Source organism: Phyllostomus discolor, chromosome 3, assembly GCF_004126475.2.
Source record: "Phyllostomus discolor isolate MPI-MPIP mPhyDis1 chromosome 3, mPhyDis1.pri.v3, whole genome shotgun sequence".
NCBI lineage: Eukaryota > Metazoa > Chordata > Mammalia > Chiroptera > Phyllostomidae > Phyllostomus > Phyllostomus discolor.
Window position 1 is genome coordinate 111676856 of NC_040905.2, and position 13744 is coordinate 111690599.

The 13744-nt window shown below is 51.8% G+C and overlaps 1 protein-coding gene across 4 annotated transcripts in view; it reads right to left on the reverse strand.

The window, feature by feature from the left end:
• Positions 1-13744, reverse strand: part of MGRN1 (mahogunin ring finger 1) — a 50952-nt gene that overhangs the window by 18158 nt on the left and 19050 nt on the right. For all 4 annotated transcript variants that reach the window (XR_004902079.1, XM_028513743.2, XM_028513724.2 and 1 more), the window contains exons 2-7: positions 11293-11411; positions 9369-9457; positions 8729-8875; positions 7287-7404; positions 1753-1819; positions 866-915 (exon numbers count right to left, since the gene is read on the reverse strand). Coding sequence is in view for 3 of the 4 variants with exons in the window: in XM_028513743.2 (XP_028369544.1) it covers positions 866-915; positions 1753-1819; positions 7287-7404; positions 8729-8875; positions 9369-9457; positions 11293-11411 (590 nt within the window). In the remaining variant the exon portion in view is untranslated. The remainder of the gene's footprint in view (positions 1-865; positions 916-1752; positions 1820-7286; positions 7405-8728; positions 8876-9368; positions 9458-11292; positions 11412-13744) is intronic.

Sequence of the window (13744 nt, forward strand, 5' to 3'; positions counted from 1 at the left end):
AGAGGCAGACTGTCCTAACCACCAATGCATCCTGTAAACACAGCCTGAGGACGTGAGTCTATGTGAAAAGAAGTGGCAAACACCTAAGTTAAAGACATGTTGACACTAGCTAAAGGTAGTATTAAATGAATCCTTTCATGTAAATGGCCTCTTTTACACATGGGGCATCCCCAGCTGGGGCCCTCAGCAGAGACTGGGTGTCTTTTCCCTCCACCACCCACAGAGGCATGGTCCTCGTCCATCCAACCAGCATTCACTGGGCACCGACTTTGTGCTGAGGATACGACAAACCAGGGGCCTTTCTGCCCTCAGCCCTCAGATGAGTTCAACAAATGCCTGTCCAAAGGTCAGGAAGGTCCAGTGGGGAGAGAGGTCTGCCCAGCCCCAGGTGACCAGGGCGATGCACGCTTCTGGAGGCAAGGCAGGTCCACCTGTGAATGTCTGAGGACCATGTGGGGACTGAGAAGTTCTGATGAGTCCCAGGATCCTGGGTCTGGTGGGAAGGGCCACGGCCGTAGGAGCAGGTGTCCCTGCAGGATCCCTTTAAATCCCAGAAGAAAGCTGGTCTGACCAGAGCCCTCTACGTGGGCATCCCGCCCCTGTGCTGGCAGATTATAGGGACTGCTACTGGGCTGGCCTCCCCAAAACATGCCCTCACCACATACCGCAAACCCTTAAAACGCCTCCCGATGGTAATGCTAGACCTGAAGGCCCAGCCTCCTGAGACGCATCATCTCCCCTGGAGCCAGGACCAACTGGAGAAACTTCCATGTGCCCTGGGCCTGGCATGATCCCCAGACTCCTGGTCTCAAAACACCACCTCTCTGCCCATAGCTCCCAGGTCAAGATGCAGGATGGCACTTACCTTTTCAAAGGCAGCCAACAGCACATGGGCATGGCCAGTCACTTCCACAACTGCCCAGGAGAGAGAAGAGAGAGCACTCAGAGCGCTGACCTGCTCCCCCACCCCCAGCTTCTTTCTCCTTCCTCTCAGCAGATGCTTTCCCATGCTCTCAGCTTGCAGGCCTCAAGCCTCTGGAGGGCTCCTCCTTATCTTGCCTTCCTCTGCCCAGGGGTTCCTGCCTCCCTCTGGCTCACACCTCACTCCTCCTCCAAAGCAGCAGCTAACTGCTCGAGGCTGACTCGGCACCTGTTGTCTCACTCTGCACAGGAGGGACATTTCAGGCAGGGCCAAGGAGCCAGACTCCACCAGTGGGCCTGACGACCAGCCCAACCTGGCGGAGCTCCACATTTCACACCACAGACTAGAGGCCTGAAGTCCACAGAGGTGGAAGAGAGACCCGGCAGGACCGGCTGGGTCGGTGAGGAAATCTTAACGGCCTGAGGAGGGCCTACCTAATAAGTTCCCTGCGGGTCCCTGCTGTCTCCCTCATTCCACCATGGGGTGCACACCAGAACTGAAGGCCTGTCTAGCTGCTGTTACGGCAGTGAAAACAAGGCTGCCATAGGGCCTTGCCACTGGGAGTAGGGGACAGGCTGGCCAGGAATTCCTGAGCTGGAATGAGGCCCCACAACCCCAGTGGGGGAAGCACCAAGGGAGCCCCAGAGAGGAGATGGAGAGCTAATTGCTTGAGCCCCATGACTCTAAACTTGCTCACAAGGCTCCCACACCCTTCATCAATTCCGGATAAACTCCTTCCTGCTGGCTGAGGGGACGAGGGCCTCAGGAGGTGGATTCTTCCTAAAGGGTCCGCACGCTGGAAGGGAGAATGAAGGAGAAAGGCTGCTCACCATCTCCTTCATCCACCATGGCCTGGATGACCACTGGAAACACTCCCCGGTCCAGGTCAAAGTTCAACTGAGGGAGAAAGGAGGTGAGACGGTCAGACCGAGCTGGAGGGAGAAGGGACGGGGAGGATGGCACTGCAGCAGAGCCTGTGCAGACAGACATGACCGTGAGGAAGACAGAGGCCTGGCTGACTTCATCTCTGTGGTAAAAATGATTAAAATGGCAAATGCATTTTCAATTCATTGGCACTAAGTGCATTCATCAGGTCCTGCGACCATCACTACTGTCCGTTTCCAGAACGTTTTTATCGTCCCAAACAGGAACTCTTGTCTCCATTAAGCAACTACTCCCACAGCCTGTTCTGGACATTTCACAGAAACAGAATCACACAGCATGTCTGTTGTGCCTGGCTTCTGCCACTCACTGTGTGTTCAAGGCGCACCCATGTGACAGTATGTCAGTTCTTCCTTCCTTTTCAAGGCCTGGTAAAATTCTGCTGCATGGCTAGACCACATGGTTTATTCAGTCGTTTCTCAATGGACACCTGGGCTGCTCTCCCCCTTGGCCGCCACGTCCAGCGCCGTGATGAACACTGCTGGACACACAACTGTGTGCACCCATTTTCAGTTCTCCTTGGCGCACCCAGGTGGGAGGCACCACGTGGGAACTCTGTTCCACCTTATGAAGAAAGGGACGTGGTATGGCCACAACCAAAGACATGGCCACAACCAAAGACAGAAGGAAAGCAAAGGAGACCGTATGGCTGGTCCAAACTCAAGAAAAAACTGCCTGTCCCTTTTCCTTTCCTTCCAGCTTCAGTCCTGTGGTCCTGGCTGCTCTCAGGCTGAAGGCCACTCTCCTCCCCACATACGTTCGCTTGGGCCTGGTCTCCAGATCTGCTCACCAGTGGGTGCTGTGGACCAGGTCACACAGAGCCCACAGGACAGAGGCAGCCAACTGAGGACACCCACAGCAGGGGCTGCACTGGGCAGGCCCTGAAAGTGCCAGTGGGTCCCGAGCTGTCAGTGGGAAACAGGACTGGGAGGGGGAGAGAGAGAGGTCAGGTGCTGGGACAGACTCAGAACTGCTGGAGTAGAGGCACTTGCCCCAAGCCTCAGTTCCCCCAACTGCAAAAGGGATAAAAGCTGTGTCTGATGCCAGGCTCTGAGCATGGTGCCCAGGAGAGCATGCAGTGAGCACCAGCCAGGGAAGCCAAGGAGGGCCTCGCAAAAAGGCACAGGGCTTAGACCCCTGGAACACAGGGCTTCGGGCAGACATGTGTGTAAGAGCTACATGTGGGGAGCGGGGGACATACGCAGGCCCACCTAAGACACAGCCAGGCCTCATGCTCTCCACAGCTTCAGGGTAAAAAGGCTGTACCATGAAAATCTGGCCTTATAGAAGGGAGGGACCTCCTTTCTGCCCTCATGCCTTGCTCTGAGATGACTCTAGGGTCAGGTGATCACCCAAGACAGGAGTTACATGTCTGGGGGACAAGGGTCCCTCTGCAAGCTTATTCCTCCCACTCTGAGTCAGGGCACAGGGAGCCATCTTGCCAATGACCATCCCAAAGTCACCCTGTTGACAATGATGCTGGGTGTGATGCACAGGTGCTGCTCTTCCAAAGGCTGTAATTAAGCCAAGGAGGGAGTTGTTCAGGTGACAGAGCCAGATGAGGAGCAGAGTTCTGTGCATCTTGGGCCCTGTGCGTCCAGTCAGCTGCTGGAGTATAATCCTTGGTGCTGATGTGGGCGACTTAGTGCTGAGGAGCCGCTGAGTGATCTGCACTGTCTCTCTCCTTTGCACTCGAAGCTGGCGCTGCCTCAGTGCAGCTGACAGTCCCACTGCGCCGGGGCTGAACTAACAGCAGCCTTGGGATGGGTGCATGGTGGCTACACCGCCAGCGGGCAGGACTCTGGCCCTTCTCTCCTCCTGTGTCCCTGGCAGACAGGGCTCACGATGGAAAGCCCAAGCTAAACAAGCACTCTGCAAGAACCCAATGTATACCTTGAAGCAAGGAAATGTTCCTACCTCCAGGTGACAGGTGGGAAAGCCAGGCTTGCAGAGGTAGTGTCACCTGTCCGGTGCTTCATGGAGAGAGTGGCGGAGCCAGGGCTGCCTCCAGGCCTCACCTACCTATGTCCTCTCAGTTCCCGGGAGAGACCCCAGGACACCACTGGTACTTCTGTCCTTGAGACTCTGCTCTTATACAGTATACAGTCTGACCCACGTGTCCAGATCTGTCTAGACCCCACAAAAAAATTCATGACCTTTTCAGGCGGTGGCACCCCAATTTTCCTTGGGGGCATTTGGGAACAACCTCTCTCCCACCCTGGATCTGTACTTGTCTGGCCAGAAAATGGCATGAGCCTGCCCCAAGGGGGACAGCAGAGGGAGGTGTATGGCCTAGACAGTCCATCCACGCACGCTGGGACCCAGGCTGCTGGTATACAGACAGCCAGCCTGAGAACAAGGCTGGCTCAGCCAGAGCAGACCCCACTCTGATGGCATGGCCCTACAAGAAACCACAAGCCATCCAGCTTTTCAGAATGTAAGCCAACAAATACCTGGTTTTCTTTTCTTAAACCAGACCTAGGTGTGTTTCTGTCACTTACAACCCACAAAGTCCTGACACAGACACTGCTCTGAAGGCTCCGTCGCAGAAGCCTTCCCAGGGCCTCCCACTGACATTCTGGCAGCAACCACGTTCAGTCAGCAGAGCCTAGGGCAGTGCCCTTCATGCATCCTTCGGTCAACTAACTCAGCCAACCCCAACAAAAGGCCTATACTGTCAGCCCAGTACCGGGCCAAGGGACAGAAATGGAGACAACAGGGGCACTGGGACCCCAGATCTCCCCAAGCACCATGGCTTGGGCCCTGTGCTGCCCTTGGGATGCCCTGATGGGACAACCCTTCACACATGGAGCTGCCACTCCATCTGATACCTCCCCCATTCACCTGCAACTGGTGCCCCATCGCAGCAGCATTACACAGGAGGCTGAGACTCCCAGGGGAAGGGCCCAAAGAGTGTGGGGACTGGGGAGTGAGGACCATCTCCCCCAAAATTCCCACTCCACACAGAAGTCAAGCACCAGAGCTAAGCATGCTTGGAAAGGACAGGAGCTTATACCCACCCCAGAGAGGGTGAGGGAGACATCTACTTTTACTGCAAGGAGAGAAGCTTTCTTAGGGAAAAGCTGCTCCCTAGGTCAGGGAAAAGCCAGGCAACTGAAGCCAGCATGAGTGACGACAGGGTTCCAGGCTCACCCTTCACTCTTCTCCTCCCCAGCCCTGGTGGGGACCTCACACCCTGGCACCTTTGGGCGCTTCTGACACAGTGAAGCCTGCCGGACAGGTCTTTGCAAATGCCAGGCCAGATGGACATCAGGAAATTAGAAAAAAACAAAGGGCAGAGGAAGAAGAGGACATGGCTCTGACTGAAATAAATGGAACCCCGCAAGGGGGCCGGTGGGGAAAACTAGCAAACAAACCACTCCAACTGCGAGGAGCTCAGTAAATGCTGCCCTAGAAAGACATCCACAATATGAATCAATAAAAATATAAAAATTACATATGTGTCGGGGCAGGTAGGGAAATGTCCATACCTTATCTCTTAATTTTGCTATGAAACCTAAAATTACTCTTTAAAAAAAGTCTAAAAAACAATTTTAAATTAAATTATAAAGCAATTGTAGCCAAGGAAGATGAAAACAGGCATTCCCACAAAAACTTGTATAGAAAACAGCACCATTATTCAAAACAGCCAGTAGCTGAAAGAAGACATGACACCAAGGGAAAGCAGTCAGGTAGAAAAGGCCAAACAGCGTATGATTCTGTTTACACGAAATGTCCCTCACAGGCAAATCCAGAGACACAGAACGCAGGTGAGTGTCTGATGGGGCTACGGGGGAGGAATGGGTTAAATGGGCATGAGGCATCCTCCTTTGAGAAGGATGGAGACTAGACTCTAAGATGGGATTGGTGGTGGTTGTGACTTGGATTTACTAAAGTCCCTGAATAGAACAACAGACAAGTTTTATAGTGTATAAATGATAAGTTGATAAACTGGTAAAAAAAACAATGAAACAAGCCCTGGCTGGAGTAGCTCAGTGGATTGAGCGCGGGCTGGGAACCAAAGTGTCCCAGGTTCGATTCCCAGCCAGGGTACATTCCTGGGTTGCAGGCCATAACCCCCAGCAACCGTACATTGATGTTTCTCTCTCTCTCTATCTCCCTCCCTTCCCTCTCTAAAAAATAAATAAATTAAATTAAATTAAAAAAAAAACAAAACAATGAAACAAAATAACTCAGAAGTGTACATGGTGTCGATACACAGCACAGTCTGCTCCTCAGCACCCGTGGCGGACCGGGTCCGGGGCCTCCTCGGACACTGAAGCCCTCGGATGAGCACGTTCGTCACACAAAGTGGTGTTCACACACACCTGCACACGTCCTCCCGCACACTGCCAACCATCTGTAGATTACTTCCAGTAGCCAATACAACATAAACGCTATATAAATAGTTGTCATTCTGTATTGTTTAGGGAGCAATGACAAAAAAATAAAGCCTGTACGTGTTCAGACATGTACATCCCATCACAGGCCTAACTACATAGCATACATCAGCAACGTGACATTTTTTTTTTAATATTTTTCAAAATTGGGACAACTGTAATTGCATAATCAATAAAACAAAATTGAAAAATAAAAATATTTTTCATCTGTGTTGAATCTGTGAATGAGGAACCCATGGATACAAAAGGCCAACGATACATGAATTATGTGTTACATGACTCTCTTCCTTATACCACAACCCTCTGCAGAAATAACCTCTGTCTTCAGCTCGATGAATATCTTTTCTGGTTTTTCCTTAAGGTTCTATACACACACATTGTAACTGCAGAAATGGTTTTGTGCATTTTTGTGTTTGCCACGTACGTGAGATGATACTGCATGTGTTTGCAAACTGCTCTTCTCCAAGCCCAGAAGGGGCTTTCCATGTCAGTATGTACAGTACACAAAGATGTCTTTCACACGCTTTAAAGCTGCATGGCATCCCATAATAGATGTGAAACGGGGTGCCCACATTATATACACGGGTGGTTCCCATAACATTAATGATGGATGTGTAGGTTGTTTCCAATGTTTACTATTACAGAGACAGCTGCTGCAATGAACGCCCTTCACATCCCATAAATCACTGTCCCTAGCTATGGAACCACTAGGTGGAAGGGACCCTGCCACACTGCAGTCTCGTGGTCCTGAGACTGTACCTGCACCAAAGCTGGGCACCAGGGCCTCGGCTGCTGCCGTCTCACCTCAGTCATCCAGTCCAGCCAACACCTGGACCAAACCGCTTTCCGTAGTGTGGCGCATGCGCAAATGAGCACACACACCTTGGTCGGCAGCCACTCCTGCAGCTTATCAACCATGTGAAGAATCTGAGCAAAGAGACCCCACTGTGCTTGCCCCCGACAAAGAGGAGGAAACTTAGGCAAGGGGCTGGGGGGATGGGGGGGTCCAGCCAAGAGGTTACCTCATCATCCTTCCACTCTGAGAAGTCGATCTTGAAGGAGGGCAGGGAGAACTGCTGGCTCACCCCTCTCTTATAGTGGATGGTCTCGGACTGCAGGGCAGGGCTTTTGGGGCTGTACCTGAAGGGGTGGCCGAGAGAAAGGATGGTGAGACTCTGTCAGGAGCAAATGCTCTGCTGTATCCCAACCTTGGGGCAATCCCCACTGTCGTAGGACCACTGAGGCAGGGGCTGGCAGGCGCCAGTCTTTTGGGCACCTGGTAGAAACCTGACTGGCAGGTCCCACCCTCCAAGTCCCAGCCCTTCTCTGGTGGGGCAGGAAGCCAGCCTCTCACACCCCGAGAACCTCCAAGGCCTCATTCTGCTCACCACCAGCTCTGCCTAGGTCCAGCCTGGTTTTATGAGTCTTCCAGAGCCCACACCTACCAGATAAGCTGGCTACCTTTAAGATATGGCTTTTTACGGTTTGTTGACTTTTCTGAACAAACATGGTACAAAAATGTACACAGTACCAAGTGCCCTCTCCACCACTCCTGCACCCTCGTGTTTGCTCCCAGACACCTGCTGCTTCTCCACCCAGCCACAACCCAAGTTTCACTCCTAGGAGAACTGAGGCACATTTACACCTGTATGCACAAGTGTCTCTCTTTCATATTCCAAGAGCAGCCACCTACATGCTGCTCCTTTATTACTCAGGCACCCAAGCTGTCCCACAGCCACTGCATGTAGAGATGCCGTGTCCTCTGAACACCGCACTGGTCCCACGGCAGTCTGACTCTGACTAAGTCAGGCCCTTATGGTGGACACCAGGTGGTCTCCAGTATCTTTGCTTTTCCAAACGCTTCCAGGACCCTCTTCTGCATACCTCTTAGCCACATATGCAAGTACATCCCCAAAATGAATGCCCAGAAAAGGAACAGCTGGATCAAAGAGTACATACATTTCCAATTCTAACAAGCTTGGACATCTCCCAACTCGGGAATCCAAGACACAACTCTTGCCCTCCCCCATCCACCCCACCCCACACTTGCTGTCCCTTGGGCTTCTGTCTGTCTCTCTCTAAGACAAAGGGTACTCTCAAGGGCCTTGGCATGTCTGGCCCGAGAAACTGGCAGTGTGTGTTGCTCATGTGCAAAAAGACTCAAAGCCACAGCTTTCAACCACTACTCCATCCTCAGATCAAATCTGGCCTCCAAGTGGTTCTCTCCCACAGGACATAGATGGGGCATTTCTGCCCATCTCACCCAGGGCTGGTCCCACAGACTGGAGGCAGGCCTGTACTTCCATAGTTGTGTCAAAGTTGCCAGATTTCAAACTTTTGGGGCCCAAATGACCCTCATTTCAAATAAAGCCTCTGAAAGTTCAAATATTTAATTCAGACAAATGCACAGCTACTGGGGCCCTGCCCTGCCACCTTGGGCCTACCATGCACCACAGGGACTCACACAGCCATCCCATTTAGAAATTCCTCCACCGCCTGGCAGTAGATAGTGATGGCCACCCGGGCATCAGCATCGAAGGTGAACTCCAGGCTGTACAGGACACGGGGCTTCTCGCTGTCCTCAGTGGGGCTGTCAGCACCATCTTTGTACCTGCCAGGGAGCCAGAGGAACAGGCAGTAAGTCAGGGGGCATGCCCACCTTGCACAGTGCAACCCATACCCTGAGGGGCCCCTGAGTTGGCTGCCTGGCTGCATCACACCCTTCTAGAAACATGCAAGCCCACTCCCTGTTTGGACAATAAGGCTCAATAATGCAGGGTTCTCCTTCCCTTGTCTCCTACCCCAGGAAAGGAGACAAATTCTCTTGGTCTAGAGACAGCCCCAGAAGCCTCAGGTCTTTCAAGCTTAAAGTGGTTTCTCAACTGTGACAGTCAGACCTGCATCATTCCTGGTTGTGGGGGCATCCTGTGCACTGTGGGGCACCTAGCAACCTCCCTGGTGTCTGCCTGCTAGATACCAGGGACACCACCACCTCCAGCTGTGACAGCCAAAAAAGCCTCCAGACATAGCCCAACATCACCGGGGTACAAGTCACCAGTTGAGAACCACTACTTTATAAAGAATGCCGAGGGGTCAAGGGTTACCTCACAAGCCGGAGTGAGTCTTTTCGGATGTTCACCAGGCTCCTCAGCGTCTTCACCGGCTCATGGGGGGCAGGGGTGACATAAGGAAACTAGGAGGGAAAAACCCAATGCAATCCCAGATGACTCCCCAACATGGCAGACGGCAGAAAACAGGGATCATCCGAGCCCTGCCCCCGCCGGGTGCTCCAGGGCCCTCATGCCGACCACTGGATGACATTATCACCATTCACATCAAAGTAAACTGCAGGCAACATGGCCAGCACAAGGCAGAGCTGCAACCAGAATACCCTGAAGGATTCCGGTCATGTGGCCACGGTCCCTCTATTCCAGGAAGGACTCTCGGTGAATGGGACCTGGCCTGAGGGATCTGGGGGGAGCAATTAAGGTTGGGGCTCTCAAGCCTCATTCCCAGAAGTGGGACTCGCCGTCCCACCACTGCCCTGAGCCAAGCAACTTTTGCATTCAAGGTCAATGGTCAATAAAGATACAGGGAGGGTCATGTGCACACACATGTGCACATACACAAAGTGCTGTAAAACTGGCAGCATCTGGAAAACGTGGATGCGTCAACATCAGTTCCTGCTCGTGAGAACACACTGGGGTTTTACATGGCACCATCACCAGGGAAAACTGGGTAAAGGGCTCACGGGATCTCTCTGCATTATTTCTTTTCTTTTTTAAAAGATTTTATTTATTTATTTTTAGAAAAAGGGGAAGGGAGGGAAAAAGAGAGGAAGAGAAACATCAATGTGTGGTTGCCTCTCACATGCCCCCTACTGGGGACCTGGCCTACAACCTAGGCTTGTGCCCTGACTGGGAATCAAACCGGCAACCCTGTGGATGCAGGCTGGAGCTCAATCCACTGAGCCACACCAGCCAGGGCTCTTTGTATTATTTCTTACAACTGCAGGTGAATCTATGATGGTCATGAAGTTAAAAAAACAAACAAACAGATTTACAGGAGGCCTGTATGAGCCAGGCCCTTGGGTCAAAGCTGAGGCTTCAAAGATGTGGACGGCAAGGTTCTGTTCTCATTCTCATGGACTTGGGAGGGTGGTAGAGGCCAGCACTCTGGGCCCTAGTCTCTAGCCTCTCTCATCCATGAGGATCAAGATTCAGTGTCAGCCAGTTGCTCTATAGCTGAAACAGCCTAGAGAACCCTCCCTGGTCTGGGGGACCTCACATCCTAGACCAGAGAAACCCCAGGACTCAACAGCCTCAGGGGACGGGGCCCAGTGCCTCTTGAGAGAGAGGGCCTCCAGCCTGGCCCCTCACTCACACTGGGGACCTAATACCCACTCAGTGTCCCCCCCCACCCTCCGGGGGCCCTCTCCTGTCCCTCTCTCTCTTTTCAGTCTCCATTTGTCAATTGTCCTCTTCTTTACTGTCTGTATGCCCTGCTAGGGAGCAGGCAGGGTCTGTCCTCTGTTCTCTGGAAGGGCCCCAGGAACACAGTAAGTGCCATATGCACACTGAACAAATGGAATGCAACACACAAACATGTGCTTCTCTGGTGACTGATAAAGGCGCTTGTAAAAATTGTTCACCAGCCACTTGCATTTCTCCTTTGGATCCTGTCTCTTGCCCACTGTTCCATGGAACATGGATGTTCTTTTTTTCTTTTCAAAGAAAGTTGTCCAAGAGGCCTGGGATCAAAGCCATAACCTTCCACAACCCCAGAGCATGGACGCACCAGGTTCAATAGAAGGTGCTCTGTCCCCAGTGACCCACCTTGGTCCCCCCCACCTCTAAGGGGGCACCACCAGGACATGCTGCATGCACACGTCATGTGCACACATTGGCTGGCAGCTCTGCCTGGTTTGGGGTAACTCTGCCCACCTGTCCTTACAGCTGGGACATGGATGGCTGAAGGCCAAGGTCTCATCACCCCCACTGCCCACACGCCCAGCCCTACTAGGCCCACCTGGACTGGGCGATTGCCCAGGAAGTTCAGATCCATGTTTTCTCCAAAGAGGTAACCTTCAGGGTGGGGGGTGTCAAATTTCTCACCTCCCATGAAAAAGTGTGAAGCGAAGTAGTTTCCTGGTTAAAAAATAAAACAAAACAAAACAAACAAAAAACACAGCTGTAGATTAAGGTTTACCACAATCCAGTGGGAGCAGCCGATAGCCGAAGAGGTTCAAACCTGAGAAAAGTGCCCGGAGAGAAGCCATCATGGGCACGCCTCCCACTTGCACTACAGGCCTCAGCCCTTCCCACCTCTGCACCCACCCACCCCAACACCCTCCCCTCTCCAGCACCTCTCCCAGCTGCTCACTCATCTAGCACTCAACTCCAACATCACTTTCTTCTCTAGCAGGTTGAGTTGTTTCCCACAAGGATATGTTCCAGTCCTAACCCCCGGTAAACGTGCATGTGACCTTATTCAAAAACAGGCGTCTTTACAAATGTAAACAAGAGAAGGTCAGATTACGGTGGGGTGCACCCTAAATCTGGTTACCAGTCTTCATAAGAGAAAGTGGGAGATTTGGACAGAGGCACACAGAGAGAGGAGGAGGAAGTGTGAAGATGGAGGCAGAGATTGCAGTGATGTGGTTACAAGCCAAGGAATGCCCAGAGCCATCAGAATCTGGGAGACGCAAGGAAGGATCCTCCTTAGAGCCTTCAGAAGGAACTGACCCTGTTAACACCTTGGTTTTGGACTTCCGGCATCTATAACTATCGGAATAAAGTCTGTTGTTTTAAGCCACCCAGTTTGTGGTGCTTATGATAAGACTAGCAGACTAATACACATTCCCTGACCCGAGACTAAGTCAGCTCCCCCCAGCCCAAATCCAAGCTCCGAGTCTGAGTTATTATTTCATTCATATCTGACTCCTGCCGCACCCCACCCTGAGAGTCCTGAAGCTGGAACTCATCTGAAGAGAAGGCTCAGGAAAAGGCAGAATCTAGTACAGAAGCCAGACTGTCCCTGCAAGGCCTTCCAGGTGGGAGACACGTCCCTGGCCTTGAGGCTCCTGCTCCAACCTCATCCCCACGTCATATCATGGGACATTCAAGGTCCAACCATGTTATGTCCCACTAGTTCCCAGAGTTTCCCCTCCATAGGCAAAAAAAGGATGAGGCAGACCTCCTCCCAAAAGGCCCCCATGGTTCTCCCCTCCTCTGTAGATTCTTCCTACACTGAACAGGGCTGACCTGTGTACCCAGCAGGATACTGTGGAAAAGGTGAAGTGGGGCTCCCCAGGCTCTAGAAGAAGCCAGTCTCCACGTTGTAAGGACACTCAACTTGCCCTACGGAGCGGTCCATTTGGCAAGGAACCAACACCTCCAGCCACCAGCCAGCAACAACTTGCAGCCGCATGAGAAAAGCAGATCCTGCAGCCCGGCACACAGCTTGACTGCAGCCTCATGGGAGACCCTGAGCCAAAACTACCAGCTAAGTCACTCCCAAACTCCAGACCCACAGAAACTGTGAGATAATAGCATTTATTGTTATAAACAGCTAAATTTCCTATTTGTTACTCAGTAAGAAATAACTAACACAAGGAAAATTACTCCTTTTTCCTCTCGGGCTCCTGATCCTAACATGTTTCTATGGCCACCAGCCATAGAAGCCACCAACATATCCTGCGCCTCAATTACTGTAATCCACCCCACCAGTCTCCCCACTCTCACCTAACCCCAAAGTCTATTCCCACACTCCACCACTCAGAAACTTCTGATGACCTCCTGACCACACTACAGTAACTTCTAAACTCCTCCTCAGGGACTGCAAGGCCCTATACAACGCAGACCTGCCAACCCCATTCATACCCCAGGGCCTTTGCACTTGCTGCTTCATCTGCTTATGTAGCTCTTCCCCAAAAGTTCTCTGCCTTGACCCTTTCCCTCACCTTTCCTTCCCAGCAAGGCCTTTCTGATCATTCCATTTCAAATGTACAACTTCCACTCCTTCATCTTGCTTGCTGACCAACCTCCCCCATTCCCCTTCTCTGCTTTATTCTCTTCCAGAATACTTTTCACAGGAGGCCCCCGCATCTTGGTGCAGCTTATTTTTTAACAAAATTTTTCAAGACTTTATTTATTTTTAGAGGGGAAGGAAAGGAGAATGAGTGGGAGGGAAACATCAATGTGTGGTTGCCTCTCACATGCCCCCCACCCCAGGCATGTGCCCCAAGTAGGAATCGAACCGACAACCCTTTGGTTTGCAGGCCAGCACTCAATCCACTGAGCCACACTAGCCAGGGCTTGGTGTGGCTTTAAGTTTTAATAACTTCAGAGGTGTAAAAGCTGCAAAATAAAACCTCTAGATTAACAGGCAATGGACGAGTATTACTTTTTTTTTACTTTAGCTCTATTTTATACATTTTTACAACTAACTGGTATTACTTTAAAACAGGAAAGTTATTTTT